Source organism: Aythya fuligula, chromosome 6 (genome assembly GCF_009819795.1).
Source record: "Aythya fuligula isolate bAytFul2 chromosome 6, bAytFul2.pri, whole genome shotgun sequence".
Taxonomy (NCBI): Eukaryota; Metazoa; Chordata; class Aves; order Anseriformes; family Anatidae; genus Aythya; species Aythya fuligula.
In genome coordinates this window covers 34,084,549-34,111,154 of record NC_045564.1, presented here as the reverse complement: position 1 = coordinate 34,111,154, position 26,606 = coordinate 34,084,549, and the positions used below count along the sequence as shown (strand labels likewise).

General features: G+C 32.9%; 1 protein-coding gene across 1 annotated transcript in view; it reads left to right on the top strand.

Moving 5' to 3' along the window:
• The window catches only part of LRP1B (LDL receptor related protein 1B), a 501,801-nt gene that overhangs the window by 387,428 nt on the left and 87,767 nt on the right, over nt 1–26,606 (top strand). The window contains 8 exon segments of the mRNA XM_032190067.1: nt 1,085–1,225; nt 2,513–2,700; nt 4,627–4,810; nt 6,812–6,897; nt 9,988–10,110; nt 12,078–12,259; nt 13,724–13,923; nt 26,261–26,449. Coding sequence (XP_032045958.1) covers nt 1,085–1,225; nt 2,513–2,700; nt 4,627–4,810; nt 6,812–6,897; nt 9,988–10,110; nt 12,078–12,259; nt 13,724–13,923; nt 26,261–26,449 — 1,293 coding nt within the window.

Here is a 26,606-nt window from a genome sequence, read left to right as displayed (position 1 = left end):
GTTTCAGCCTGGGTATTTAAATCAAAGCTTCAGTAGTAACTAGAATTTGAATTTGCTTCTTTGAAGAATCAAATTTTTGGATTTTTTTTTTTTTTCCCCAGGAGGAAATAATTTTAAACATGATTTTGCATAATTTGGATTTAAAAAAAAGAAGCAAAATCATTCTTTATAACCAGGCTGAGTATAGCTATATAATTCTTCTTCTATAGCCATGTTTACTCTGTATTTTTTTCTTGAGTTTTAAAATAAATCACAATTTGCTTTCAAGATTCTTTTCAAGGACTACAGGTAATTTGAGGCAGAATTTATATGCATAGAATACAGGAAAAATTACAAGAAAAATTTTTCTTTCCAAAACAAGAGCACAAGTTTATTAATAGTTGGTTTGATGTAATGAATCTTATAAGTAAATATCTTTCAAATAGAGGGTGATTTTCCATCTGAAACTTTCATGTTTCAAAATCAAATAGGAAAAAATAAATTTGTGTTGACTCTTCCGGATTTTTCTATTGGCTTATTGTTTTTAAACTTTAGGTTATACAGACATGTTTTAAGAAGAAAATATCTGCTTATATATTACAATTTTCTGTAAATAATCCATTTTAGCTTTTAAAGTATATAAACTTTATATATCTTTCTTAATTTTGTGAAAGTCTTAGAAAATGCATGCTTGGAATGCTTAAAATGATTACTATTCTGCATGTTTCAAAGGGAAAGCTTGTGAGTAGTAAGCATGTTGTAAAAACTACTTGGTGAGTATAGTAATTTCTCAAATGTCTCTTGGAAAGCTATTTCCTAATAATAGCATAAAGTTAAATTACTTCTAAAGGAAAATGTATTTATGTTTATGTGAGAGGTGCATAAATATGTTTTGTGTAGGTGGGAAGTGTTTCATGACTATACTGTGCTGCATAACAGCTATTTGATTTCTCTCTTTGTTGGTAGACATTCCTGTGTAAGCATATAATGCTTTGTATCTCTTTATAGAACAAAAGACAATTTTAATTAAAATGCTTTGTGTATGCAAAATTGTATGTCAAAAGTATTAAGTAAAGTATGAAGTCATTGATTACTATATTTCTAGGATATCGTCATTGTCATCCCGGAGAGTTCACGTGTGCTGATGGAAGATGCCTGTTAAATTCCCAGTGGCAATGTGATGGCGATTTTGACTGCCCAGACCATTCTGATGAGGCACCTATAAATGTAAAATGCAAAAGTTCAGGTTTGTATTTACTGAGCAGATATGATTGGGTTTACTGATATTTTTTACTGGCATTTGTAAATTTGCTGAAATCTGACTGTTTTTTGAGTGGTAAATGAATCCTGGTCTGCATATGATATTTTCTATGGCTTTTTGAAAGACTAGTTCTTCTGTCTAGATCTTATGGCTTTATTGCATAGTAGGACTTTATAATGATTTTGATGGAAATCACTCATTTGCTTTGTGGTAAGGTTACATATGTGCTTGATATTTAAGGGTTGTGATTCTGATTTGAAGATCTGGAATGTAGCTGAATTGACCTGTTGCCAAGATGTGAGGCTGTAGGTGTGCTCACATTGTAAATCAGGAAGGTATACTTTACCTATATTTATAGAAGTCAGACGTAAAATCCCAATTCTTGATAAAACTAGCATTATATTATAGTCACATCCTAATATGTGTGAAAATTAAATGGTGGTATTCAAAACAGTAGTATTTATTTGATAGATCTCATGTTATTGCTGAAATTTCATACCATAGGGAATGCATAGGGAGCTTCTGCACCCGTCTCTTGACAACTGTACTGAAGATCTTAATGTTATGAACATACACAAGAGTTTTCAGATAATCTCAAAAACTGCAAATGAATTCTAAAATCTTTTAAAGCCTTGGGATTTGTATGATATAGATGTTAATACGTGAATCTGTAGCTATGTCTAGCATTGCACCCTGTTTAATGATCTGACCTGTTTCTAATCTAAGTCACTCATTACAGGAGGAAAATACCCTGTAGTTATCTTGTATTTCAACTTTACTTCTCCCTTTTAATTTTTCCAAATCTAACTTTAGAGTCTAATTACAGAACTCCTCCTAAAGAAGTACAGACTATTTTAATTAAATTTAGTTCTATATGATAGTAAAAGTTTATCTTCAGTGTTATCAGTGTAATTTTTTGTGCTGCTGGTTTGTATTACATCAAATGCATGATATCTAAGATATTTATTAGGCTTCTAATTTGCATTACTTCGGTTTGGCTTGTTCTTTTCTAAGGGAGGCATTCAGCCTCTTAAATACGTTGACTATTTTCAACTAAGTCTTTCAAGATGGGAGGTTACTTTAAGTTTTCCAAACAGTGAAAAAGCAGATACTGAAAAGTAAAAAGGTATAATAATACTATCAATAAGAAATGAACATTCAATTTTTACACAACTGTTTGATGTTACATGCATATTTCAGCTGATCCATCAGAAACTTAATTCCAAATACTAATCAACTACACAAAGTTGTGTTTCCTTTTTTCTTTTCCAGAGCAGTCATGTAACAGCTCTTTTTTCATGTGCAAAAATGGCAAGTGTATTCCTCAAAGTGATGTTTGTGATAATAAAGAAGATTGTAGTGATGGTTCTGATGAGAAAAGCTGCCACATTAATGAATGTCTCAGTAAGAAAGTTAGTGGCTGCTCTCAAGATTGTCAGGATCTTCCTGTAGGATACAAGGTGAATATCTATTAAATATGGTGTTAGAAAATGCAAATTCTTAATTCTTACCTGTTTCTTAACTATTGCATGATTATTATAAAACTCCAGTGTGTTGCACACGTGCACACACATTGTGATGTGTGGCTTGCATTGAAGTGGCTTACCTACTATAGTAAGAAGATTCAAAATTTTATTTCCAGTAAGCAAATAATTTCCAAGTGTATATATAAATATTTTAAAAAAGGTATAAAACGTACTTTAAACCTATTGACAAAAGCATACAATTCTTTGTATGTAGCAAATTATGCTGATGTGTACAGAGCATTGAAAAACAGTCTCCTTTTCAATTGTGAAAAAATCAAATGTACAAGTGAATAGCAGGAGTAGAAATTGTCCCAATTTTTTTTTTCCTAAGGCAAAGATACTAACATAACTGAACAAAGTACCATTGCCTTAATTTCAGAATAAAACCTGTAGTTGCCTGTATGTGATTTGTGTTGAATTACCTGAATCTGCTCTTGCAGCTTCAAACATGTAGAAAAGAATACTTCCTGTGTATTGTGTAAACCCTAATCACTGCACTAACCTGTAAGTAGAGGCTGTGGGTTTTGAGAGGCATTTTTTCATTATTTTAACTCTACAGTATCCCTAACCGCACACCCAAACTTTTAATCTTTTTAATAGAATATTGGCTCATTGAGATCTAAATAGAATTTGGACAATATGGCTTAGGCCCTTAGGTAGTCAAACCCTTGAAACCATGAATCTGAAGGCCATGGAGACTAGACTAGATGAATCAAAGTAGTAGCAAAGTTGTAGTAGCCTGATTGTGTAGAAACCATATGATGGGTCTCTGCAGAGAACAAAATAGAGAATACAAGTAACCAGACATGCAACTGTCTGAAAATATGCCCCAATTTCAAAGCCTCTTCATTTCTTGACTATAGTGTTTATATCAAATGATTTGATATCCCTTTTAAATTACCAGGGATTAATTCCTTACTGTTCAGAGGAATTAGCCCAGTTCTGAAAACATAATGAAAACTGCAGTTTTAAAATTCTGAAGATCGTTCATTTATTGTTTATTTTTAATCCCTACATACAAGTTAATTCATTTGAAACTGATGTGAAATAACATCGTTTGGTCTTCTGTAAAATACAGAAGAGAATCTCAGTTTAGAATGTATGGCATTTCTGCATTTTTACTGACATTTGTAATATTCTGAAATAATAGTTGTCTAATACTATGATTTGTTTTCCCTACTGTTTCAAAAGCTCTTTTTTTTTTTGTCCTCACTTCACTTGGCCACCAATTTCTTCTGATATGTATTTGCTGCCTTTAGAACTTTTTTCTGATTCAGATCTTTATATATTAACTTCCTCATCCATTCTCACCTGTTTCTACCCAGTTGTGTTTTGCACCACTGATGTTGCATGCAATCAGTTTACTGCAGTGATTATCAGACCCAAGTAAAAATTGGCTTCAGTGTTGTCATTCGCATTACTGTATCTGTTACACAGAATGCTAGATGTTATCAATATTCAAGAAAAAAGCATTAAAAACCATTGATCAACCTTACCAAAAAGTCCATGTGCATTTGAAAATAAGGAATTCAAAAGGGGGTGATGTGTCATTATTTTCTTTTTTTTTTTTCCTCCATATTTTTATGGAAAAATTCTATATTTTATGGATTTTTTTTCCATATAATTACTTATTCTAAGGAGATATCTATTTGGAAATTATATTTATGATCTCACCATCAGTTGAAAAGAAATATAGCTATGTCTGCCCGTTAACAGTATGAATAGCAGTATAGTTGGAATTTTACTTAAAAACCTGAGGCTACATAAAGAAATTTATGATGCTAACATGTTCAAAAGATAACAGAGTCAGCAAGTAATTCAAAATGAATGTATTTGTGTTCTTTTTTTTTTTTTCCCCAGTGCAAATGCTGGCCTGGATTCCAGCTGAAGGATGATGGCAAAACATGTATAGATATTGATGAATGTTCATCTGGATTTCCCTGTAGCCAGCAATGCATCAACACATATGGAACCTACAAATGCTTGTGTGCAGAGGGGTATGAAATACAGCCTGATAACCCAAATGGCTGTAAATCCCTTTCAGGTATCACAATTCATTATTATTTTTTTTATTCACAGCTGTATCCAAAATAATTTGTGACATTCCTTAACTCCAAGGTCTTTGTTTATCTTTTAAGCAAGATAAAAAGTTACTTCAAAGCACAGTATTTCTTCAACAAACAGTAGGAATGTGATTCAGTGTCTGAATGTAATAATAAGTTCTGGTTTTAGTATGTATTGTACTCAAATCATTTTTGGTGAATAGTTATAGTGGATTATGATAGTTTGAATTATTTTATTACAAGTAGTATTGGAAAAGTTAAAGAAAAAAATCAACTTCTGAATCACACAATAATAGCAATATGTTTATGTAAAAGACGTATGCTGTTTTATTTCATCTTCTTTAGGATATTAGACTGTTCCTCAGACTTCCTAGTATGTTTAATGTGAGCATGGGAAAAGGAGGATCAGGAAAATAGAACAGTTACTGCAAAATCCATTATTTCTGTAGCATATAAAATCCTCAACTCTCATCTTCAATACACAGTACAGTTCAAGATATATAAGAACACTGATTATTTCCTCACACCTCTGTCCATGCCCTTGATGTTATTTTTATGTATTTTAGTCAGTAGGATTCATTAGGTCAGTGAAAGAAAGAACAAAATATTAACAGAAAAGAAACAAAACTCCATTACTGCTTTATGCTGGATTTTGTTCATAGTGCAGACAGTCTTTGGCTTGAGGAGATTCCTGCCTTGCAGAGTTTTTGTTTCATTGGTTGGTTGTTGTTGTTTTATCAAAACCATCTATTTTCTTTCTAAATGATAGGAAGACTGGAACCTCTGTTTGCCTTAAAATTCCTGTCCAGGTGCTTCTAAGAGTAATGAGGAAAAGCACAGGGGAGGGTAGAGATACAGGATCTAAATTTTACTTTACTCCTGTCTCATGCCTTGCAAGCCACTCATATATTCAGAACTCATAGATTGCTCAAATGAGAGTGGGAGCTGAAGCACATTGTTGGACAGTTGTATGCTGGAGTTGTGATAAATCAGACTTCAAAAGTGATGATGACGAAGCTGTATGAGGTGTGGCAAGGATGGTTGTGCTGTGAGGAGTTACCAACATGCAAATGTTTAGCATAATGCTGATCTCTTGCATAATTTGCCTTGAGATCTTTACAACAGAGCAGAGATTGCAGCCTTTCTCCACAACCCACTAACAGTCTTTGCTGAGGATGGTGCCTCAGATCATGAAGAACTGAAGAATATCTTACAAGTTAAACATATAGGTGGGGCAAAGTATTTAATACAAGAGCAGAGTAGGCTTGACAGCACATTAGATCCCAGAATGCATGAGCAGTAGATAAAAATCATAAATACATTTTCTCTTATTACTATTTTTTTTATGTATCAATCTCTGTTAGTAGAGTGAAAACAAAGACAAAAAAAAAAAAAAAAAACTATGTTTGTCAGTGATGTTTCAAAGTGATGGCATGATCTGAAGGAATATTATTTTATAAACCAGAAAAATGGGGTAAAAAAAAAAAATGGCATAAATTCAGAATTAGAAAGTGAGATTTATCCAAATAGCTGTTTCTTTATATCTAAAATATACAGAGTGTTGAGATTTCAAAAAGCAATGGACAAAATGTATTTGGTTTGCAACAGAAAAAAAAAATATTAGTCATCTTAGTGATAATTTGAAAGTGAATGTTAAATTAAAACAAGTGGTATGAAATATATTTCCAATTTAATTGCTGACATTAAATTAGCATAAAATACAGTATGGTTCCCATATTCCAAAGGCAAAAAAATTAAATTACATTGAAAGATATACTAATTGATTGCTTTGTTCATTTTTATACTGCATCATTGATCTTTCTTGGAACATTTGAATGTTTTAAATATTTCTTTCATCCATAACATTGATCAGAGCATGTAACATTTATTTTTCCAACCATCTGTATTTCAGCATTGTATTCCTGATTTTCCATAAATTAACGTAAAAGCTAGTCTAATATATTCTTTCTCCCGGGGTTTAGATGAGGAACCTTTCTTAATTCTGGCTGATCATCATGAAATAAGAAAAATTAGCACTGATGGATCCAACTACACTTTGTTGAAACAGGTATAATCATAGTACCATGCTCTAAGTTTAACTTGATACTTTTATTTTTATTTAAAGTGTGCAACTGACAGAAATATCATTCTACAATTGGCATTGTATGCACCACAGAACAACTGCAGTACCTTCACAGTTTTGATAATATTTTAAATTTACTACCTGAGTATTGAGATGATTAAGGCTCAGGCAGTTGTTTTGTAAGTCATTCTGATGTACAAAAATTTATGTTATTTGTGAACCTCTTCCACTGCAATATGTTTTGACCAATTTTTATATTTTATTTTTTTAAAAAATACATATATATTTGGCCATGTATTATTTGGGCTAATTACTGTCAGAATCCAAATCTATTTTTTTTTTTAATTTAGACAAACTCAATTCCAATATTTGCAGCATTACAATGCATGAACAAGCATCTTTGTCTAAATCTGATTTTTTGTGTAATTATTCTAAATTATTATGACAGGGAACAACAAAACAAAGCAAAACAAATCTTCGAAAAAAAAATAAAAAAAGTATAAAGTTGCCCAGTAGGTACAGAGCTACCATTTTAGCAGTTTCTACTCTGCTTCTATGCTTCACCTAAGTGTAGTTAGTTACCACAGGTTAGAGTTCCAAATCAGTTATGCCAGTCAATAGCATCAGGTTTTTTGTGACTTCTTGTGTCAGTAAGCTGTGCTTATGTCACAAGAAAGGTGTTTAGGTCTTCACAACAGTAATTACAAAATTAACCATCTTGTATTAAACATTTGAATTTATTTAAGCATAGGTAACATTTTGTTAAAATCTGTTTGTTCTTCTGAAATCCTTTTGACTGCCTCCCATCTACATCTCACTGCCTTTCCTCTTTTGCTGGTATATCTATTACTAGAAGCCTGTGAAAAGAGTGGAGCAACAGTAAAATTTCTTTATGCTTGGTGCTGACAGATTGGCACAGAGCTTTATTAGTCTTGAATTTAATGGACTCCTTTTCACTACGTTAGGGACAATGTAGCTCTAGCCATTGAAGACAATCTGTGGTTTCTGAATCACATCAATTCATTAGTCTAATATATATCTCAACTTTTGAAGCTACTGGCCTTTGATCCTATCAATACTGCATTTTTGAAAACATCCAGATTTGAAAGCAAAAGAGGAAGCTATACCAGCAGAACAGGTGAGCTGTCTTCCTCATGAGGACATCTTTTTGTCCTTGTAATGGTACGATGGATCAGCTCTAACCCTTTCTTAGACATCTGCCAGATGAAGGCAAATACCAGAACTGCTCTGGCAAAGGAGCAAAACCTGCCTTCTCTGTGCGTTTGATCTGTGCTTTGTCATTCTAACAATCATTCATATAAACTCAGAGTAGAGGAGATGAAAGCAGGAGTTCATTCAATCTTCTCTGAGTTTTGTTACATGCCAGCTTTTTCCTCTTTTTTTTTTCTTTTCAAATGTACATAAAAAGTTCAACTGTTTAAAATACATTTCATCTGTATTCTTTGCCTTCCATTTCCTTCACTTGTAGTCATTAAAATCTGTAGGATTTCTGTAGGCAAAGTAGGTAGAATCTTCCTGCTCCTTATTAGTGATTTTAGTTGTTGTTTGTTTTTGTTGTTGTTTGTTTGTTTGTTTGTTTTATTGATGCACCAAGGGGACCACAACTTATAGACTAGGATAGAGTATGCTGCATGTAACCAAGACAAATAAAACCACAGGTTTGAGATGCAAGGTTAAAGCAGCTGATGCCATCTAAAAGTTTTACCCTTCCTTCTAAAAGCAGGGTAAAAGATAAAAGACAAAGAATAACGCTAGGAGAACTTCAAAGTGATATGCAGAGCAGGAAGAGATACTGTCTGGACAGCGAACTCTGTTGCAAATATTCAGGAACAATTTTACATGCAGCTGATGTTCTGATAAATATTTGAACCAAACTCACTCAAAAATAAAACACTTGAAACCAAAGATTTGAAGGCATTCAAATTCTTTTATCAGCCTGGATACTTAAGAAATTTATGCGGTGTTTTAAAATATGTAGGGATAAAGCTTTTCAAAAATTGGTGACGTTGATTTTCAGAATGTTATACATTTTGATAGTCTTCTGTATTCATTCATCTTTAGTCTTCTTTGTTAAGAATTTGGTGTGTGGCTTTATCTTTAGGTGAATGTTTGCTAGTAATAGAAAAAGACAGAAAAATTGTTTTGTAGCACAACTAAAAGTGTCAGAATTGCAACTGGCTTTACCAAAAATGTGTGTACATGGATATGTGATTTTTGAAACACTGTGTCGTTTCAGGCTTTACTGGTGGTTTGTGCTGCCTGATCACTCCTTTCCTCTTACGTTTTGCTCAAAAGATAGATCTACCTTATTACACAGTAGTTTACAGATAAGCCACATATTACTTTCAGGGCAATTAAATATTGTTCTTCTTAGTTGTTTATTTTAGAGTTGTCAATTCCAGAGCATTCTCTCTACAGGTATGAATTTCAATAATGAGAGAGGTTGCCAAAATACCTGAGAGTAAAAGGTCATTGGGCTGATAATAGAATTGATTAAATGATCTTATGGTTTTAAAAGTGCAAACTGCATCTGTTCTTTTTGCTACCGCTGCTCCATCATTTATTGATAACAACATCTCTGTATAATATTAAAAATAACCATGAATTCACTACAAGTAGAATGTAAAGCAAGTTATGGGACAAGGCTTTCCATTCTCAGATAAGGAAATGAGGGCCATCATTTGAATGCACAAATGTTTTTGTTTGTGTTTTTGTTTGTTAGAGTAATGCCAAAGGTAGTAATTAACAAAAAGATTGAGCAAAAGATAAATATATTTACTGATAAAGTAAATTTCAGAAATGAAGAATATCACACCTTCATTTAGTTTCAAGTCATCTGACTTTTTGAAGTGCAATAGTTATTTGTCACCATACAACTAAAGTACCTCGAAAAGGTACTAAAAAATAATGGTTAGTAAAGTGAAGCATTTTGATGACTGTTATATGCAATATATTTTGCATTCTGAATGCTATCAAATATTTTATATTAAAACTTATTTGAATAAGTTGGCTTGATTTTTTAATTTTTTTTTTATTTTTTTTTTCCTTTTTTAGGGGCTAAATAATGTGATTGCAATAGACTTTGACTATAGAGAAGAGTTCATCTATTGGATTGATTCCAGCAGACCAAATGGCAGTAGGATAAACAGAATGTGTTTGAATGGAAGTGACATCAAGGTACTTGTTGATTAATAAAGTTACTATTAGAATGTATTTTTTTTTTTTCAGTATTTTGGAAAATTCTCCTTTATGGCTGTAAGCCAAATTTTGAAGTTTGGGTATATGCATACATATACATGGCATGATCTAGCAAGTCATAATAAAATTTAATTGCATTTGGATCTTGTCTGAAATAGAGTTAAGGGCTAAGAGGATTGTATTTATGAGCTAAATTCTGTATGAATTAACTGACAGTTGACTGAATTGTTAGTGCAGTGGGGTTTACAGAAAGCCAAAGAAAAAACAAGTATAAGTAGGTAAGCTGTGTAAATATACTGAAGTACTGAAGTTATGGAAAATGCTGTAGTCAGCTGGTCTGTAGACTTTAAATGTCACACTGGTCATTTCTGTGACTGGAAGAAGTTTAAAGTGACCCTTCAAAAGAAAAGTCGTTAGAAAAGAGGATAATTGATTGATGCTTCTAGATAGTATAACTAAGCCACAATATGAGTTTGCAGAGCTGTCCGTTTGTACATGAAATTTCCCATGTTGCATTGCATAGCTTTGATGCAGTCACACAGTTATAAAACAGTGAAGCTGGTAATGCTAAGGTATTAGGAAATAAAATATTCTATTAATGTGAAGAAAATGTTGCACAACTTGATCTAATTTTAGAAAGATTTTATAAGGTGGTAAATAATGTGATAACCTGAAACGATGTTTTTACATATTCATAACTATAAAATTAGGGTAAAGTACCTCACAGTATCTCTTATCTTGAATTATTTTCAACGTCTTCATATGGTAAATTAAATTAAAAATCACACATTCAGTAATACATTATAATGTTTACATGTAAAGTTTATACTTGAATGCATATGCTTTTAGTGGTGAATATGACAATAAATTAGAATGTACACTATGGTAATAAATCCATTATTGGTACTTAAGAGATCCTAAATATTTTCCAGTGTTGCTCCCTGTGATTTTTTATCTTTCTTTTTACCTAAGTTCCAGTTACTCCTAATTAGGAGTACAATTTTGAAGCTTAGATGAAATTGGACTCTCATTTTAAGATGATTGGGAATATTCAAATATAGCCTGAGACAATACTTAATGTGAAGTATTCCCAGCCAGACTAGATTGAGTCATACTGTCATGATGAGATTTGTAGTCATGTATGTCTAGAGATATTTGTTCAGGTCTCAGAATTATTCAGGTCATCAGAAATTTTGAGAATAACACATCTCAAGTCAGTGAAGTATAGTCTATCCATTATGGCACTAAATTGCTTCTATCCTTTAGTTTATTCCTCAGTAAAGTAGTCTTTTTGAAACAGAGCTAATTCTTAGAAAGTTTCTCTTCCTTCTACCAAATGAACATTGACAATAACAGCGCAGCATTTACTTTCCCACCAGGTATGCTTTTTCTTTTTGCCTGAGGTATGTGCCCTCATGGTATCTGTCATGATGATGTATGACACTAGAGTGATATTAAAATGAAATATATGCCAATGTAGTGTAAGAAGAAGTGGTGAGCTAACAAGTAGACATATTTTAGGGTGTGTTACCAAGGAAGAAGCTTCATCTGAGTTCTATGAAAAACAGAGTAGCAAAGGAAAAAAAAAAAAAAAAAAGTATGTATTTTTTTATTAAAAGGAAAATTACAAACTTAAGATAAAAAATTAAAGATACAAAATTATTAGAATTTAGTGCATTATGTAAAGAAGTTGAAAATTAGGTGTCATCATGCTATTCTCCATTCTCACTGACTATAAGAAATGGTGTCACATTGTTTTTACTTTCAAAAGTGTCATTACTTCAGAAGTGTCATTGTTTAACACGGAGTAATACCTGTTTTTCTCACATTGTATTTCTCTGTATCATATATCCCACATCTCAGTATTCAGATAAATTTAATTCTTTAATTTTTATTCCTCCTCACAGTATTTAGATGGTTAATTTTTGCAATTTTTGCTTTTCTAGGTAGTCCACAATACTGCTGTTCCCAATGCACTGGCTGTTGATTGGATTGGGAAGAATCTATATTGGTCTGATACTGAAAAGAGAATTATTGAAGTGTCTAAACTCAATGGCTTATACCCTACTGTCCTTGTAAGCAAAAGGGTGAAGTTTCCTAGAGATCTGTCATTGGATCCTCAAGCTGGGTATGAAGAAACAGTTCTGCAGTAATTAATATTTGATCTTAATTTTATATTTTTTATAAAATCAGAAGAGAAGCACTAATTATTTTTTATCTGACTTTCAGCTGTACTGAATATCAGTAGTCTAAAATGCATTAACAACAATTATCACATCATCATATTTATTTGTTTATGAATGAATGGGATACTGAATAACAAAAGGTTCATATTGTATGAGAGACAAAGAAATCTTACAGCCTTTTTCATTTATTCACTGAAGTGAACTGTTTTGTTGTCACTCTTTTCTGTGCTCACTAGATTCCAAATAAGTGGGGTTATTCAGCTGTAATTTATTGGAAGACATTCTTTGATAGGCCTTGCATGTGAATTGAAGAATGAAAATGTTTGATCCCTCTTAACTGGAAGATAGCTTTTGCCTTTTTTTACGTTATAAAATTAGGTTTTTGATTTTAACAAAAGCCTAATAACTGGATTGATTCAGTACTAGGAGATAGAATAGCTGGATTGATTCAGTACTAGGAGACTTTTAAGGCTTTTTGGGAGAGGGAGAAAGATCAGAGAGAAGACTTGTAGTCCACATATAACTTTAGAAAAAAAGTCTTTAAATATATAATAAACTTCAGTTACTGCTAAGGTGGTCTTAAAAATTTGAAATGATCAGTAGGCTTGAAAAATTTATTGCAACAACAATGATGAGAAGTGAGAACTGCCTACTTAATTTAAATAATTTGTTAAAAGGTGAATGTAGTTGCTAATTTCAGTAATTAGTAATTTATTATCATATAATCAAATAATCAGTAATTTGTAATTTATTAATCTGTGCTGGCATTCTGATTGAAGTTTTGAGTATCACCACTATTTTTGCTTTCTTGACTGGTATGAGCTATAGGGACAGCAGACATTTTTCTTAACAGTTATAGAGACAGTTTTGGGTCTCTTCTCCCAAGCAATAAGCAACAGGACAAGAGGAAATGGCATCAAGTTCTGCCAGGGGAGGTCTAGGTTGGATATTAGGAACAATTTCTTCACTAAAAGGGTTGTGAAGCATTGGAAAAGGCTGCCCAGGGAAGTAGTTGAGTCACCATCCCTGGAGGTATCCAAAAGATGTGTAGATGTGGTACTTAGGAACACGGTCAAGTGGTAGACTTGGTAGTGCTATGTTAACAGTTGATGGTGATGGTCAACTAAGACTTGATGATGTTAGAAGTCTTTTCCAACCTAAATAATCCTATAATATAATATAATTGTAAAATATTATAATATTTTACATAAAACTGTTGTTCAGAAAATTAACCTAGTTCTATGAATTAAAAAATAATTTTAAAAAAAGCTACCAGGAAAATGGAAACATCATGGAATGACTAATGACTACCAATATATTTTTGACGTCAGCTAAACTAATTGCTTCTTTTTTTTTTTTTTTTGCTATGTTTTCATCACCAAGCAGCTGTTGTATTTTATTTTTAGATACCTGTACTGGATTGATTGCTGTGAGTATCCTCACATTGGCCGTGTTGGTATGGATGGCTCCAGTCAAACAGTTGTCATAGAAACACAAATATCTAGACCTATGGCTCTTACCATAGATTATGTCAACCACAGACTATATTGGGCTGATGAAAATCATATCGAGTTTTCTGACATGGACGGATCTCATAGACATAAAGGTTGGTCAAACAGCTAATTACTTTATTATTTTTTTTTGGTAATTTTAAAATTGAAATGTTTTATGTTACTTAGAATCATGTGAAAACTGTACTTTCAAACATTTTTTGCAACTTAATTTTGATACACTTTTTCCTTTTCATCAACATTTTATAAGCTGCTTTTCATATTCCTTTTCTATTGTGAATATGAATCTTTTTTAAACATGCATTCCACATTTTAAACTTGCCCATGGAAAAAATGTCAAATGAAAACAGAAACACTAGGGAACAGACTCAGCAATCAAAGGCTGCCCTGTCAATTCTGTGCTGTAGTATATACTTGACCATGTTATAAAGCCAGAGAAACTTGGCTGTTAAAAGTGGAAGGAGTATGTCCTGTGTGCCGTGTGTTACAATGCGGCTAAAAGCAGCCTGAGAAAGTCTGGAAAGCCCATTAGTCTGCTCAGCATGAGTCAGTAAGCAGAATAGTATTACAAATGTAATTTGGGGCTTTCTTGGTAGATGGATAAAATAATAACTTTTGAAATACTTATGTAATTAACTAATTTTTATCTCTGTGTTCTGCTTCTCACCTAGCAGATAATTAGAATGCTAGTCTTTTATCTATAAAGTGTTTAAGAAAAAAAAAAGCTTTACACTGCGATGAGTACTTCTCATATTCCGAATGGTATAATTATGGTATAATCTTACACTTTAATTCAAATATATGAAATTGGTTTTGGTTTTGGTTATTTTTTTTTTTTTCTGCTAAGACAAAACACTGTTAACTTGAGCTTCCTTCCACAAGCTTTACCCAAACTTCAGAATTGCTGTTATCCTGGTAAAACTTGTGTATTTGGGCTTTTTGGGGCTTTTATCTGATACTGAGTGCCTCTAGGATTTCTCTAAACCAGAGCTCATGAAATGAGTATTTTATTTCCAGATTGGAGTTTTGTTCTGAAAGGAAAAATAGAAAAAAAAAAAAAAAAAAAAAGTTTTCTAGCTCTTGTGTTCAAAAAGAATAAGTTATAAATAGATAATGAACAGTTTTTGAAATGCTGAACTGGGGAGACTACAGCAATAGCTATGAGAGCTGTAACCACTCCCATTAATCTCAGAATTAACTTCCATGTTTTTTTGTAGTGAGCATAGGACAGTTTAATGGTCCTAACCTGCTCACCTAAGCAGTAGTAGCTCAGATATATCCTGTCTGCAGTCTGAATTCCTGCTGACAGTCTGTTTTTCTGACAGGTTAAGCAAGGCTCCATGCTCCTCTTCATGTTATTCCTCATTCTGCTATCCTGCTATTTAGTTTTCATATAATTATCCTCTTACTCTTCTTTCTGGATCTTTTAAGCAAAAAAAAAGGAAATGGTGGAAATGTTTCTTTCTTAGTCCACACCTAAATGCAGTGGTTAAATCTTTTTTCAGTTTTCTCTTTCAATCTGAAAATTTTGGAATTTTTCTGTCTCAGAAAATGTCCTCATACCAGTACAGTTGAGAAGATACCTGCAAAATTCCAGTTTCACTGTCTTTGGTGTCCTTTGCCTTGGTCTCTAGCCTCTAGGTTTCTGTTGCTTGAGTGGGTGAAATCACGTTCAACTGCTTTTATATTCACAGAGTTGATCTCTTCCCCAGAAGATAGCATGAAACTGGAGAAGCAATTTGTCACAAAGCTATAGCTGGTAGCAGTACAGAGCAGCTTCCCTGCTAACAACACTGCCACCAGTTTTAGACAGCTGAATCTATTTATGACTTCTTAAGGAGCATGTCTGACCCCCTAAGTATTACAGTGAATGTACTAGGAATCAAGCATTACTGGACATTCTGTAGGCTGTTAGGCCTGTAAGTTTTTACTATGATGATTTTGGAATGAAAATTCATAAAAATTTGGTAGCAGTTAAATGTCTGAGGCAAACTCCATAAGTGGCTGTGACTTTATGTAAACCTGTTACAATACTTTTAAGGACATGGTTCTTACAGATGACATGTAAGAGATTCAAGCAAGAAGAAACTTTAGCTTTGAGAGGAAGATCCTGAAGTATTTAAATTATGTGGGTGGAAGATTTTCTCATTAGCTAATACTGTTTGTCACTTTCTGTTATCAGGTGTTTCTCGCAAAATACAATTATCAAACCAAGTTGTACAAAATTTTCTATGTATTTAACAAAGAAGTGATAGAATCCTTGGCATCTGAAGTAGATCAAACATGCCTGTAGATGTTTTAAAAGGTGCTTTGAGATTTTTGTAGAGCTAATTCATAATGATCAATTTGTATTTAATCAGAATATTTTTCCTGCTTCTTTTAGAACAAACTTCCAAATCAATTTTTCATGTCTTCATGTTTCAACACAAGACAAGAAACATTTCTGGAAAACTTTTAACCATTACAAATGAATTGCCTTAATAAGGGAAACCTGAGGAAGTTCTGCGGTTGAGGTTTAGAGGAAACAAAACTTAATGATCGCTTCTAGCTTTTTGATACAAGAAACTGCAATCTCTGTCAATGAGCACTTAAATAAGAAAGATCTGTTTCATAGCTTGTGATAACTGTATTTCTTGAAGATGCATTGTTCACATGGATTTCATGGTCTATTTTTCTTCTGTCGTTCTGAGACACTTTTTATTGTCAAAGTTAACTAATGGATGCTTGAGCTTACTCTATCCTTCGTATTTTCATATCCTTCAGAAGAATGATAAAGGCACAGATACGATGAGCATAAAATACATACTCATGCAGCAGATAAAGTCTGAACGGGAATCATGTGAGCAATGCAATCTGAAGTGCTAGTTGTTGTGAGCTAAGTAGCATAAGCTATGTATTTTTTTACCTGCTTCTCTGACCTTTGAGGATAGAGCTAGTTTGCTCTGAGTTTTTTCTGAAAATATGTTTTTTGAATCTTAAATGACCTGGTATGGAAATTATCAGAGAATGACAGAAAGACCTCACAATATCCACCAAATAAGTCTTACATTAGAATGCATAGATCTGAATATATATCATAAAGAGATACTTTTTGTATGAGATAGAACACAGAAAACTGCAAAGTCTGTGCAAGAAACTTACAGAAATTGAACAATTTGTGGCTAATTTTTGACACCGTATCTGTTAAACTAACGATTGTTTTTGCATTCAGCTGCAGTTTATGTGTATTTTGGAAATGTAGATCATAATGGTAACATTTTTTGCAACAAGTATTTTTATTTCTTTCTTATGAGTCTTAAAGATTTTTCAGGAAAAGAGAACATCTGCTGCTTTCCTCTTGTAAAATTCCTCAGCATTTCAACAGAACAGGGCACTTTTATAACTGTCAAGAGTCCTAGTAAGAACTTTGAAAACATGCTAACTAGGCCAGAAATCTTACCCTACTTGGGAACTCTTCTTGGCGCTAGGGGTAGCAATGACCTTGCTTATCTATTTGAAGTTCAATGTGTGATTATGTAAACTGTCTTTAGAGCTTAGCCAATTTAGCACTGCAGCATTCACAAATGTTATGCACAGTAAATGATTAAGCAAGCATTGAGGCACTAATCTGGCTAAGCACTAAGCTGGTTTACTTCTGTGAGCTTTAAAAAAAAAATAAAAATAAGAATTTGTCAGACTTAACAGCTGCTTTTGGTTCCCATTGCCCAGAGGACATGCAAGCTTTGCAGTTCCCTAGCTATCAGATTGCCTCACACAAGCAATCCTTCCTCCTATCCTTCAGAGTACCTACCATTTTCCCATTTCACTCTTTGACGATGAGAATTTGAAAATACAAAAATGGAATCTGATAGTCCAGTTTAGGAAGTAAAGAAACTCCTCTGAGCTAAGATTAGAATTTAACCATGCCAAATTTTTTAATGTTTTACACTCTAAAAACAAAAGTTTTTAAAGCACTTCATTGCTTCATTTTACAGGGGACATGAGGCAATGAAAATGTGCTAAGCCTTTAAATGAACTGTGTATTTAGAAATTACTTTGTTAGCTGTAATATAGTTATCAGACAGAAACTTTTCTATATTATCTTAAATTGAAAAATCCTTGTCTTCAGAACTGGTTTCTACCTGAGTGTTTACAAACTTTATTGTGTCTAAATATGTGCAAGTTTTATGGTATTAAGTAAAAAGCTTTGGGGGATGCTAACTTTTTTTTTTTTTTTTCTTTTAATTTTAGCCTCTGTAATTTCAAGAATTACTAATTTTGGGGGCTTTGTAGGTAGAAATAGAACATTTGTGTCTAAGTCTAAACTCTTCCACCTGAATATTACAGCAGAGTAAATCCATTTGTTTATGGAATTGTCCTAACACTACAGAAATCAATTCATTTCAGATTTAAACTGCAGTTTAAATAGATGAAAAATTAGAAAAGTGTGGAAAGAAACTTTAACAGCAGATAAACTGTAGTTCTGATATTGGAAAAATTTTCTTCCAGCTTTTGTGGCATCTATGGAATTGCTTGTTATAACCACATCTGGTGTTAGCTGCATCTGTTGTTAGCACAAACTCATAATAAGTCATAGTTTTCATAATTGTTCAGGTAAAAATCTCCAATTCATATGTCTTCCTAAATCTGAGTGTTTTATTGTATTGTGTTCTATCACTTTCAAAGGATAATATTCAGGAAAAATATACAGGTTCTCCTACATTAAAGTTACTTCACATAGTTAGATTACTCTCAGGTTCCAGTCTCCAGTTTATGGAACCCAGGTTATGAAGATTGCCAATGGGTTGGTTTCTATATCTTCTGTTGTTCCTGTGATAATACGCCAAAATTTCATTATATTATAAGCCTCTGAAAATATTTTTTCTACATACTCATTAAAATCTTAATGGACATTTACTGGTGAAGTCAGCGAAGTTTCCATATGTGCTGGATATACTTCATCACCAATTTTAAAGGATTGGCATTAATTTCCATGCAGTTATCGCTGTCAGAAAGCAAGAACATAGAACAGAGAACATAAAACTCAGTTTTTCTTATGTTTTTCTTAAGTCATGGTGTCTCTCCTTGTTGATATCAAAGCAATCAAAAAGGGGAGGTAGCCATCTGTTCTCAATGAAGAAAGGTGAAGAATGTTGAATAGCTCATTTACATGTGGTGGAAGATAAATGAGATAAACAAAAGGGGCTTAGCAGTTTATGTACTCGAAGTTAGATGACAGCAGGGGAGAATCTGGGCAGGAGCATGGGGGAAGCAAAGGTGGTGGAAGGAACAGCTTGAGAGGCAGAGTGGGGATGAATATTGAAACTGCAGCAATACGTGGGTCTCCAGGTGTTAAGAGTGGTAGGCACATAAGTGGTCTCTATAAATCTGAAAACTGAAATTCATTAGCACATTATGTATCTTTCTGCTCTAATTGTGACTAGTATGTATTTGAGAATGATTTAAGCATTGTTGTGATAGCATACTACTCTGTACTTTACAGCTAAAGGGTGGCAGTGGCATGTAAATAACTGCTCACATCGAAATCAAAAAAAGCCGTAAAACATTTTAAAGTTGGACAGTACAATATTTCAGTCCTACATTTGATCAACTGATTTTATAAGCATATTTTTAAAAATTTATTAATCTCTGCTCATGGTATCATTGTAAGTCATACCTAATAGTCAGCCTTAATGCCACAGATACATTGGTATTTTAAGATGTTTAGATTTATTTATCTGTCCAGATTTCCTGCTTCTTTTGTGATAGTAGTTTTGGGACACCTGGCAATTTTTGTGTGGGTTTATGATATTGAAATAATCCCCATTTTCACTGTTTTAGTTACATTTTTTGACTGGCAAGGCATACTACCATTTAGTGCAAGTACTTGAATCTTCCACACTTATCCAGCATGCTGGTGTGATGTATATGTTATATTTACAAAAAGGAGTATGTGTGCATATGCGTGATGTTAGTAAAAATCTCAGTAATATCATTCTGAAAATGCCTTTGGATATATGTATCTGTGAAATGATTTCAATTGCTAGAATTAATCTATATATCCTGTATTTGTTTGTTTTGTTTTTTCCTGTTCAGTGACTTTGACATGTTTCTTTTTTAACAGAAAATGTCCATTTAGTAATAGTGATTATGAAATGATTTTACCATCTGGCAATGAGACATCTTTTGTTCACTTTAGTTAGTAAAGTATTTGCTTTTACTTTTGGAAATAATTTAATGTTCACTTCTGTATGGCTCCTTCAGTATAGTGATTGAAGTCTGTAGTTAAAACATCCTGGATGATGTTATTTTCACCCCTGAAATCAAATGTATGCTTTCTGTTCTTATGGGTACTCAGAAAATAGAAGGAAACATTGTTCAAACAAGAAAAAAAGTAGACATTTTATCACAGATATGACATAGAGCATATTCATTTATATTCTTGAGTCAAAACTAGTGCAAAATGTAAGAGGAAGTCAGTTACGTGATTTTAAGGTCTGCAGAATCACGTATCCTCTTGTGGAGTTATGTGTCTCTTCTTCCCTTAAGTTCATGCAGCTCTTTATCTCTCTTTATTATGTTATCTATTGTCATTTTTTTGTTCAAGTTTTTAATCGTTTCCTTTTCTCCACCACTTCTGATGTGTTGCAAACCTCCCCCCCTCCTTTTTTTTTTCTCTTTTACTATCTACCTATATTTCTTCTTCCAGTTTCCTGCAGCTTTCTGATAGGCTTGTGCGTTCCTTCTATTTACTGGCTTCACTTCTCATCAAATTTCTCATCTTTGTTTGTTTGTTTGTTTGTTTTTCTTTTTTTCCCTGTTTGGTTAAGCACTACCTGAAATTAGCAGTTTCTCCCACTACAAGAGAATTCATTATTTCTGTATAAGATCAAATCCTAATAGAGAAGAGCAGCAGAAGTCCTGTTAGAAAAGGAAGGTATTGCAAGGGAATCAGCCATTCGTAATATGGAGCAAGGCTGTGGTAGGAAAAAGAATCAAAAACAAATTTCATTTGCAGTTTTCCTCCCAAATGGCTTAGAATGGTGATTTTGCATTCTGCATTTTTTGTCCCTCATAGTTGTTAAAGAAGTTGTGCATAACAGAGTGTATTACTTCCATACTGATGGGCTGACAAGTAGACATCTTGATTAAATGGTCTAAAATAGGAGATGCAGGGAAGGTAGAAGTACTTACCTGTTATGACTCTGACCTGGTTTTACTCTGATTATGCAGAAAGTAGTCCATCTTCACAGTGCTTGCTAAAGAAAGGAGGGCAATTAGTGTTGCTCTCTTGTTTAAAAATATGGTTCGCTCTGTAATGTATGCTCTGAGACTTGTAATTAGTATTGCAACATGTAAATAATATATGCCATTTATGAAGAGGTAGAACAGTAATGTAACTGAAGTTCTCTGGAAGTAAAAGAACAAAAAAAGACAATGCGTGTTTCTTCAACTACATACATTTATGATAAATCAACAGTTGTCACTGCCTCAGATTTTGGAAAACTTGGAATGCTGATGTCCCCAGAGGCAAAGAACAAACATGAAGGACTATTTTACTGTTGCATCAAAAAAAAAACGACATTAAAATTATATCACATTTTATTGTCATTCACAGTTAATACAAACTAGATTTTATAGCCTATTTACTAGGTGTCAACAGTTCTGATGTTCCATTATTTATAATATATCAAACGATGAAGGAATGAAGCAAAGTAATATTTGGCTGTGGAATCATAGGATGGTTTGGTTTGGAAGGGACTTTAAGGATCAACTAGTTCCAACACCCCTGTCTTGGGATATGAGAGAACTATGATAGTACTATGCCTCAAGCAGTGAAAGAAATCAGAATTAACTGCTATTAAATATCTGTTTTTTGTGTTTGTTTGTTTGTTTTTTGTGCTTTTTTTTTAATAAAACCTTTCCTCAGTCTTTACAGATGTACCAACTGAAAGAAAATACATTACTTTTTACAATCAGCCTGGAATAAAATTTATATGATATAATTCCATCCATTGATACTGTATTTACTTCCTATATATTTTACTTTATATATATATATATTTATTTACATTTTTTTGTTTGTACTATTTTATTTAACACGTTGACATATTATGTTAAATAAAATAGTCCTTTCATTGCTTCTCTGTGTTTTTATATTATTATTATCTTTTATTTTTGTGACTTCTCCAAACTTCATAGTCACAAAACCTAGGTCTTTTAGAGACATAAATGATGCAAGGTCCTGACTTCGATCAAATGTCTTATGAACATCACTTTATGAAATCTTGACTTTAACAGAGAATCCCATTAAAATTATGAAGTTACTCAAGGGTTAAAAAATTCTCAGACCAAGTGAGTTGTTTATAGTACTATTTCATTATTTTCTTTGGATCAGTATTTGGTAGGTTGACTTCCTGCTCAGCAGTTGGAATCATCATGCCATCAGTCCTTTCACAGCTTTAGGGTTCAGTGTGGCTTGGCCACATGGTTCCCATGGAATGGTCCTGCTGTCCTGTACACCTCCTACATGCAGGTGTGGCTGAGCTCAGGAGTGAACTTGTAAGTCCATCTTCGTACAGAATTATTTCTAAGTTCTTTCATTAAAATATATGAGCTCAATTCTATACTCAGTTGGAAAAGCAGTTCTTCTCAAAGAGAAAGCTTCCACAATAAGTGGCTGATATGAATGTGTACTCATCAGCAGCATTGGTGAAAAAAGGGTGCTTTGTTTTGTGGGGGCTTCAGTTTCTCACCCAACATGTCAAATATTCAAACTGAACTACTCTCAACAGACTCACATTCCTTCATTGCTGATTGGATGCAGCATCCATTCTTATTTCATGATCAGTTATTCTGGAGTATTCAGTAATTCTGTCAGAAATAACAGCAGCAAAATACAACCCTAACATGAGAGTGATTAAGTCCCTGACAGTTTCATTTTTTGACCTCTGTGCAAAATCCATTTTTTAGAAAGATACACTGCGTCATGCTTCTTTTAAAGAATATAAATAGATTATATAATACCTGCTACATTCTATTGTCTATTCTGGTTTATGATCTTAAGATATTTTATGGAAGACAAGTTTCTAAACATGGTGCTTACAGAATTATCTTTAGAAAAAGGTCAAGGAAAAATTTACTTGCATCAGTCAGTTGTTTTCTGAAGTGCAGTGCTCTAACTGTAGTAGTTAGCATCTTACGCTACACATTTTACTTAGGTTCCCTATTAATAAGGCACGATAAGAGAATTGAAACAGTATGTTATTCTCCTGAATATTTTTTAGATCATGCATATGAAGTTTCATCTGGATTCTGATGTATGCATAATCCATTGAAGCTAAGATGAATTGTGTACACGGATTTCTGAATGGATTGTGTGTCATTATGACAACCCACAGATATACATAGAAAGGAAAGTAAGCATTTGCTTATATATCTGTACTCAGTATATGATGTTTATTTATAATTACTGGATGGTCAAAGACAAGATGAATGCTACAGGTATCTTTCATTACTGGGGAGTGTTACAGAAGACCACATCAAGATAATTGTCTTAAGTAAATTCTCTTTATGTGCATTAAGGCTTTTACATGCCCATTTGTTCTGATTTTAATCCTAACTGTGATCAGAATAAGAGAATACAGACAAAGGCAACAACATTTATTTATTTATTTATTAATTTAGAAAGGCTGCAGTGATATCTTTGACATCTTTAATTTGATGTCAAAAGTAACAGAAAGGGTCATAATTTATATGAAAAGATATGTTTTCAGAACTCAAGTAAAAGCAAGATAAATGGCTTTGTAAATAGCTTCAGGGTTTTACAGTCCACGGTTTTACAAGTAGCAGCTTCTCTTTCTGCAGTTCCTTCCAGCTTCTTCTGTCAGTCTGGTCTGCATTTCTCATTAGAAATTATCCTTTAAGATCAGTGGGGAATTTTCTGCATTTTTGCAGATGAACCTGTTTTCTGCTTGTCTTTTAGGTTTTTTCTTCAGTGACAGAACCATATGACGCAGAGGCTATAAGAAACTTTCAATAGCAAATACTAATGAATAAATGAATATTGAATAAATAAATATTGAATAAAAACATACGTAAAATTTGAAAAACCGAAAGATGTTTCTTCCATGTAGCATGTGTGTACACAGATTTTGATTAACTCATATTTCAGAATTGTAATTTCCTTATTCCAACTGACATGAATGTTTAAATTCTATGCTTCCTTAATTAATTACAGTAATCTGTCTGTAAGAGTAGGATATGGCAATTAGTATTCCCAATTAATAATTATGCTAAGGCATTTTATAGATCATTCACTTTTTTATTTAAAATTAGTGATGCATGCCTTTTCTGGAACAGTACTAAGCTGAACTCAGCATTATTAAAGGTGTGTGCAAAGCTTGAAGAATCTCTCAAGATTCAAGGAAAATCTTAAGTGGAAAAAAAAACTTCTGTTAAGTGAAAGAACATTTTAAAAAAATAGCATTTGACTGCTTAGTCTCTGTTGTGCCTAGATGTAGGGTTATGTGTTAGGGTTATGTGAAAACTCCAATGTTTTCAGTACTGGAGATTCTCCCACACACTGTACTACATCTAGGGTGAAGCTGTGTATTGTTGTCTAGCCTTCCCCTATTTTCCCCACATAGTGAATTACTTAGTTCACACCAGAGCAGAGTCAGGGCAAAATTAACGTGCAATTAGCTGGTACAATTTGATAATAATGCTTATAGGTTCTCCAGTAGACAGACAAACCCTACGGGAGTTTTCCTGAGTCTTGGATGTTTTTCTTGCAATATATTTTGATCAGTCCATTGGTTAGCAAATGTCAGCCTGAGGAAGATAAACAGTATGATGGAAATACCTGTGCTTATAATTTCTGTGTTTTTGCTTTCTTTTACTTGTCTTGTTATTTTGGTGGTAAAGCTGAAAATAATGATTCTTCAAGAATTCTTTCCTTCCTTGCTAAGAGAAATGGGATAGCAACAATCGACATGGAGAGTGACTCACTTCCATTTTGTAGACACCCTTTTCATAATGTGATTTTACTAATAAGGGAAGTAATAAGAGCTTTTCTTGGGGACACTGTACTATATAGAGAACCATGCCAATGCTGTGTATGTAATACATGCCAAAACTGAGATATTTTTATATGAATGCAATTTGACTGATTTCGCAGAAATGTTATGAAGCTCCTTGTAAGAGTATCATTGTTTCAGTATGATGGTTATGGAATGTGTAAACATACAAGAAAGGAAAATAATTTCAAGTCTAAAAAGCAAGGTTTTCAGGACCAAAAGTCAACATACTTTATGCTGGTGTTCACTATATAGGAAAGACTGTTGTACACAAAAGTACATTTGCTAAGTTCTTATTCAAGTATTGGTCATCAGTTGTCAGTAAACTATAAAATGTTCCAGTGGGAATTTAGAATTCACCAAACTTAAGCACATTCCGTGTAGAAAGATGAAGCTATATTCATCTAAGAAAACAAGGTAAATGTGTTAAGAATATGTTGCTTAAAATAACAGACTTGGCTTCTCTAATTTGCCTTTTTAGCTCTATCAGTAATAGAATGACTTGGTGATAAAAGACTATAATACACAAATTGAACATTATGGTTAGATGTTTCCTGTGACATTTATGATTAGAGTTACATACAGTTTATAAATAAGCTGAATTCTACCATTTTTTTTTATGTTTACCAAGAACAAATAGTCCAAGTATACAGTAGGATAAAGAACACTCCAAAGCTTTTTTTCTTCCTTTTGTTCTTTCATCTTTTTAAGTGATGTTGACTTATAATTTTGTGATATTATAACAATGGGGTATTATTACTTTGTTGTATCTTTGTATCTTTTTTTTTTTTTTTTTTTTTTTCTTTACTGTATGGTTGGTTATGCTAGGAATAAACAATATGCCCTCTTACTGTTATGTTTAATAAATTGTTTTTTTTTTTTTTCCCCCTGTCTCACTTGTCAGCATATTTTGCCAAAATGAAATAATAATAATTGCCTTAAATTGTGTTAAATTAAATGCATCTGAGGATGTATGCTTTGTATTTTGGGTATTTTCTAATAACTTTTATTCTCCTAAGACAGCAAATGAATACTGGTCTTCTGTAAAAAATAGGTTAAGTTAAAATTATGTTACGTATGACTTTACAACTTAACATGTAATTGGTTTAGAAACTGGAGGTGATTTTTGTTGACTGGAATTCTTTCATTTCTTTAACACTGATTGGGCCAACTAATTCCAAGCAAGCAGAGCTCACATACCTCATCCATCTTTCTCGTAACTGGTAATAAAGAACCCTTTAGGCTTGACATATTGTCATGATAATTATTCTCAAGACATTATATAGCAGTTGTATCTGTCAACCCATTCAGTATGGAATATTTTAGCTGGCAGTCTTCCAAGAGTGAACATTAATCTTAGCATCTCTTCTTACAGTCCCTAATCAAGATATTCCAGGGGTGATTGCACTAACATTGTTTGAAGACTACATCTACTGGACAGACGGGAAAACCAAATCACTCAGCCGTGCCCACAAAACCTCTGGATTAAACAGACTGTCACTGATTAATTCCTGGCACACCATAACAGACATCCAGGTGTATCATTCTTATAGACAACCTGATGGTAATTATTCTATGTTTTCCATGCAGCATGTACATGTGTTTCACTTAGTAAGCAGCCAGTTGCTGAATTAATTGAAAATTATTTAGCTGCAATGATTTATTTTTTATTTCTGTTTTATTCTGAATTTTAGAAATTTTCAAAAGTTTCAATAGTTTTT